Here is a 5,741-nt window from a genome sequence, read left to right as displayed (position 1 = left end):
CAGCCTGGGCCTAGAGGGTGATAGTGCCCAGACACAGGCTGAGCCTACAGGGCGATAGTACCCAGACACAGACTAGGCCTTGCAGGCAACAGTACCCAGACACAGACTGGGCCTAGAGGGTGATAGTACCCAGACACAGACTAGGCCTTGCAGGCAACAGTACCCAGACACAGCCTGGGCCTAGAGGGTGACTGTACCCAGACACAGCCTGGGCCTAGAGGGTGACTGTGCCCAGACACAGCCTGGGCCTAGAGGGTGACTGTGCCCAGACACAGCCTGGGCCAAGAGGGTGACAGTGCCCAGACACAGCCTGGGCCTAGAGGGTGACAGTGCCCAGACACAGCCTGGGCCTAGAGGGTGACTGTGCCCAGACACAGCCTGGGCCTAGAGGGTGATAGTGCCCAGACACAGCCTGAGCCTAGAGGGCGACAGTGTCCAGACACAGCCTGGGCCTGGAGGGTAATAGTGCCCAGACACAGCCTGGACCTAGAGGGCAACAGTGCCCAGACACAGCCTGGGCCTAGAGGGCGATAATGCACAGACACAGCCTGGGCCTAGAGGGTGATAGTGCACAGACACAGCCTGGGTCTTAAGTGAACCTGATACCATCTGAGTAGATCATCGATCATAGAATTCCTACAGGGTGAAAACAGGCCCTTCGGCCAACAAGTCCACACCGACCCATGGAGCATCCCACCCAGATGCATACACCTATAACCCACCTAAGCTACACATCCTTGAACACTATGGGTAATTTATTTTGGCCGATCCACCCTAACCTGCACATCTTTGGACTGTGGGAGGAAACCGGAGCACCCGGAGGAAACCCACGCAGACACGGGGAGAATGTGCAAACTTCACGCACATGGCTTATTTGTTCTAAAAGTGAGAACACAATACCTGCAATTTTCATCCTCCAATTGAACAACATGCTCAAGAGATCTCATTCACTAACGTGAAGCATACCCAGCCTCTCTAATAACGTCCCTTTGTTAATTTTAACCTAGTCAGTGTTTCAACCATTTCCACTTGCTCTGTGGACAGGACAATGTCCTGCGAGAGGCTGTGAAGATGGATTCTGGAATGTGATGTTTGAGGGCAGGGACAGGAGATGTCCCACAGTTTCCAGCTCCCACTCTCTCAGTGTCATGGAATTAAACATCCCCCTTCCCGCACCATGCCCCCAACCACAACGCCAGTGTGTCCCCTTCCTTATCCCCTGCTGCCTTCCTATCACAGCACCACCGTGACCAGTCTCTCCCTCTTACACCCTACCCGCATCCCACACCCTTCCCCCTTCCTGACCCCTCCCCTTCCCTTCTCCTCACTCACCTTTCCCCCATTTCTCCCCATCCCCTTGCACACCCTGTTTCCCCCCAAAACCCTGTCCCCTTACTACCCCCCTCTCCCTCCACTCTCCCTATCCGCATCCCCCCCCAACTCCTGGCACCTAGTGGGGAGGAATGCAGGGGTTGGGTGCGGACCTTTCTGAACGTAGATGGCAGAGGCGACAGTCAGGATGGACTTGCGGAAGCCCTCGATACTAGAGCACAGGGTGTAGTGGGAGCAGTTCAGAGACAGGAGGTGCAGGGATCGTTCAATTTGTTTCTCTGTCTCATTCACAGCACCTAGAGTGATGGAGAAAGAGAACGGGATTAGAATTTTTCTCAGGTCCAGCTCCCAGCTCCATCTTGGTAGTAGAGGTATACAGATGTACAGCATGGAAACAGACCCTTTGGTCCAACTCGTCCATGCTGACCAGATTTCCGTAATTAATCTAGTCCCATTTGCCAGCATTTGGCCCATATCTCTCTAAAACGCTTCCTATTCATATACCCATCCAGATGCTTTTTAAATATTGTAATTGTACCAGCCTCTACCACTTACTCTGGCAGATCATTCCATACACGCACCACTCTCTGCGTGAAAATGTTACCCTTTAGGTCCCTTTTAAATCTTTCCCCTGTCACTTTAAACCTATGCCGTCTAGTTTTGGACTCCCCCACCCTGGGGAAAAGGCCTTGTCTATTCACCCTGTCCAAGCGCCTCATGATTTTATAAACCTCTATAAGGTCACCCCTAAGGCTCTGACACTCCAGGGAAAATAGCCCCAGTCTATTCAGCCTCTCCCTATAGCTCAAACCCTCCAACCCTGGCAACATCCTTGTAAATCTTTTCTGCTCCCTTTCAAGTTTCACAACATCCTTCCTATAGCAGGGAGACAAGAATGCTCACAGTATTCCAAAAGAGGCCCAACCAATGGCTATACAGCTGCAACATGACCTCCCAACCTATACTGACCAATAAAGGCAAATTTACCAAACTCCTTCTTCACTATCCTATCTACCTGCAACTCCATTTTCAAGGTAATATGAACCTGCACCCCAAGGTCTCTTTGTTCAGCGACACTCCCCAGGACCTTACCATAAAGTGTATAAGTCCTGCCCTGATTTGCCTTTCCAAAATGCAGCACCTCACATTTATCTAAATTAAACTCCATCTGCCACTCCTTGGCCCAATGGCCCATCTGATGAAGTCCCATTGTACTCTGAGATAACCTTCTTTGCTGTCCACTGCACTCCCAAACTAGTGTCATCTGCAAACTTACTAACCATACATCCAATGTTCACATCCAAATCATTTCTATAAATGACAAAAAGCAGTGGACCCAGCACCGATCCTTCTGGCACACTGCTGGTCACAGGCCTCCAGTCTGAAAAGCAACCCTCCACTACATAGAACATAGAACATAGAACATTACAGCGCAGTACAGGCCCTTCGGCCCTCGATGTTGCGCCGACCTGTGAAACCAATCTGAAGCCTATCTAACCTAAACTATTCCATTATCATCCATATGTTTATCTAATGACCATTTAAATGCCCTTAAAGTGGGTGAGTCTACTACTTTTGCAGGCAGGGCATTCCACGCCCTTACTACTCTCTGAGTAAAGAACCTACCTCTGACATCTGTCCTATATCTATCACCCCTCAACTTAAAGCTATGTCCCCTCGTGCTAGCCATCACCTACAATCCTCTGTTTCCTACATTTGAGCCAGATTAGTATCCAAATGGCTATTTCTCTCTGAATTCCATGTGATCTAACCTCGCGAACCAGTCTACCATGAGGAACCTTGTTGAATGCCTTGTTGAAGTCCATGTAGACAACGCCCAATGCTTTTCCTTCATCAATCTTCTTTGTCACTTCTTCAAAAACTCAATCAAGTTAGTGAGACACGATTTCTCACACAGAAAGCCATGTTGACCATTCTTAATCAGTCCTTGCCTCTCCAAAGACATGTAAATCTTGTCCCTCAGAATCGTCTCCAACAATTTGCACACCACGTTGTCAGGCTCACCGGTCTATAGTTCCCTGGCTTTTCCTTACCACCTTTCTCACATAGTGGCACCACCCTCCAGTCTTCCAGCACCTCACCTGTGGCTATCGCTGATACAAGTATCTCAGCAAGGGGCCCAGCAATCACTTCCCTAGCTTCCCACAGAGTTCTAGGGTACACCTGATCAGGTCCCGGGGATTTATCCACCTTTACGCATTTTAAGACATCCAGCACCTCCTCCTCTGTAATATGGACACTTTTGAAGATATAGTTATTTATCTAGCTTCCATATCCTTCTCTACAGCAAACAAAATACTCATTGTCATCACACGCTAAACCTGAATGAGCTCAGCAATAGGAGCTGGCCATTCAGGCCCTCGATTTTGTCCTTGTGGATCATGGCTGCTTTACTTTTCACTCTTAATAAACCTGAGGCCTTCCCAAAACTCTGCTGCTAGTGTCTTCACTCATTCCCCAATACCACCCCCACCCCATGCTTTCTGATCATAACGGACTCCAATCCTGCAACACCTCAAGATTAAATTTCTCATACTTGTTTATTAATCCTTCTGTGGCCTCACTCCTCCCCGTCTCCTTGTGCAGTCACCTCCAACCCAACTCTTCCCTGAGGACTGTGCCTTCCTGCCTCTTGGTGTGCCCCAGTTGGAATCGCCCCACCCCTGGTGGCGGTGCCTTCAGTTGTTGCTGCTTTTTACCTGGAGATCTCAGGCAGATGTTTCTCAAGCACCTCGATGGAGCTCTTGAGTCTCTCCCAGGCGGCAGCCTGAGACTAAGCTCACACTTCCCACTGCAGAGACATCCAGCCATAGGTCAGGGGCAGATGGACAGAATATTGATGCAGGATGAGGAGGGAGTTGCAGAGACGAAGGCTCACATGGCAGAAGGCACGGCCACCAGCAGTGGGCGATGGACTGCTCCCTCCCTCCATCCCTCCCTCCCTGCCTCCATCCATCACTCTATCCCCCTCTGAACATCCTGACTGCTCCCTCCATCTTTCCCTCCCTCTGTCCCTATAAGTGCCCTGCACTCTGACCCCTGCTGCCAATGAGTGTGAATGGAGGGGTTACCCAGGCTGAGTTGAGCAAGTCCCAGTACAATGCTCAATGGGGAAATGATAACATTGGGTTTGCTGGTCTCCTGTAAAATCTCCTTGAACAGGTCCAAGCCAAACTTGGAGATGGCGTCTCCCAAAAGCTGTAGGCCCGCTGGTACCCCAGCCTGTTGGCAACCTGGTGCTGCCGCCACGGGATGGAACAGCTCAGGTCCAGGAGAGTCAACCAGACTGGCACCCGTTCCAGTTACCAGGGCCTCTCCTGGCATCGGTGTTCCTGATGTAACATCTGGGTGCTCCGTCACAGGTAGCTGGGTGACTGGGTGCTCTGTACCCAATAGCCCGCCTATCTCTGTCTGATTTCTTTCTTTGTCCAGTTTATCTGTGACCTGCAGAGGTTAAAAACAACCAGTGAAAGCAAATTGAACTAATTTTGCTGGACGGTAATACGCAGATAAAAGAAACAGAGACTTAACTTCTATGGCAACTTTAACAGTGTGCAGCCTCACAAAATAAAAACTGAAAGAACTGAGGATGCTGTAAGTCAGAAACACAAAACAGACATTGCTGGAAAAGCTCAGCAGGTCTGGCAGCATCTGTGAAGAGCAATCAGAGTTAATATTTCGGGTCCGTTCTGAGGAAGGGTCACTGGACCCGAAACGTTAACTCTGATTTCTCTTCACAGACGCTGCCAGACCTGCTGAGCTTTTCCAGCAATTTCTGTTTCTGTTGCAATCTGACAAGTCAGTTTGAAGGGTAGTCCCTGTACTGTGCATGCTCTATCTGTCTTTGATCTCCACTATCCTATGCATTTTTCTGGTGGCTTTTCCTTCGGAAAACTTTTGTACTATAACAAAGGCCAGCATTTATTGCCCATCCCTAGTTGCCCCCCTTGAGAAGGTGGTGGTGAGCTGCCTTTTTGAACCGCTGCAGTCCATGTGCTGTGGGTTAACCCCCAATACCCTTAGGGAGGGAATTCCAGGATTTTAACCCAGCGACAGTAAAGGAATGGGAATATATTTCCATATAAGAATGGTGAGTGGCTTGGAGGGGAAATTGCAGGGGGTGGTGTTCCCATATACCTGCTGCCCTTGTCCTTCTAGATGGAAGTGCTCGAGGGTTTGGAAGGTGGGGGAAATTTGTTATGCACGCACACACATACATTCACACAGTCAGAGTGAGACACACAGTTAGGAGTTTGAGAGGAGTGGAAGCGTTTGTGGAGAATATATGAAGAGAAAAGGATTAGTGAAGACAAATAGAGATCCCCTACAGTCAGAAACAGAGGAATTTATAATCAGGAACAAAGTGATGGCAGCCAAATAAATACATC

At 49.5% G+C, this 5,741-nt stretch overlaps 1 protein-coding gene across 1 annotated transcript in view; it reads right to left on the bottom strand.

Moving 5' to 3' along the window:
• The window catches only part of serpinf2b (serpin peptidase inhibitor, clade F (alpha-2 antiplasmin, pigment epithelium derived factor), member 2b), a 15,829-nt gene extending 11,038 nt beyond the window's left edge, over positions 1-4,791 (bottom strand). Inside the window, exons 1-2 of the mRNA XM_048612704.1 lie at positions 4,425-4,791; positions 1,485-1,628 (exon numbers count right to left, since the gene is read on the bottom strand). Coding sequence (XP_048468661.1) covers positions 1,485-1,628; positions 4,425-4,677 — 397 coding nt within the window. The 5' untranslated portion in view covers positions 4,678-4,791. The remainder of the gene's footprint in view (positions 1-1,484; positions 1,629-4,424) is intronic.
• Between the last annotated feature and the right edge of the window lie 950 nt (positions 4,792-5,741).

The sequence above is a fragment of the Rhincodon typus genome, chromosome 26 (genome assembly GCF_021869965.1).
Source record: "Rhincodon typus isolate 14 chromosome 26, sRhiTyp1.1, whole genome shotgun sequence".
Classification (NCBI taxonomy): domain Eukaryota; kingdom Metazoa; phylum Chordata; class Chondrichthyes; order Orectolobiformes; family Rhincodontidae; genus Rhincodon; species Rhincodon typus.
The sequence above is the reverse complement of the archived record's forward strand: the minus strand, read 5'-3'. Positions and strand labels throughout refer to the sequence as shown.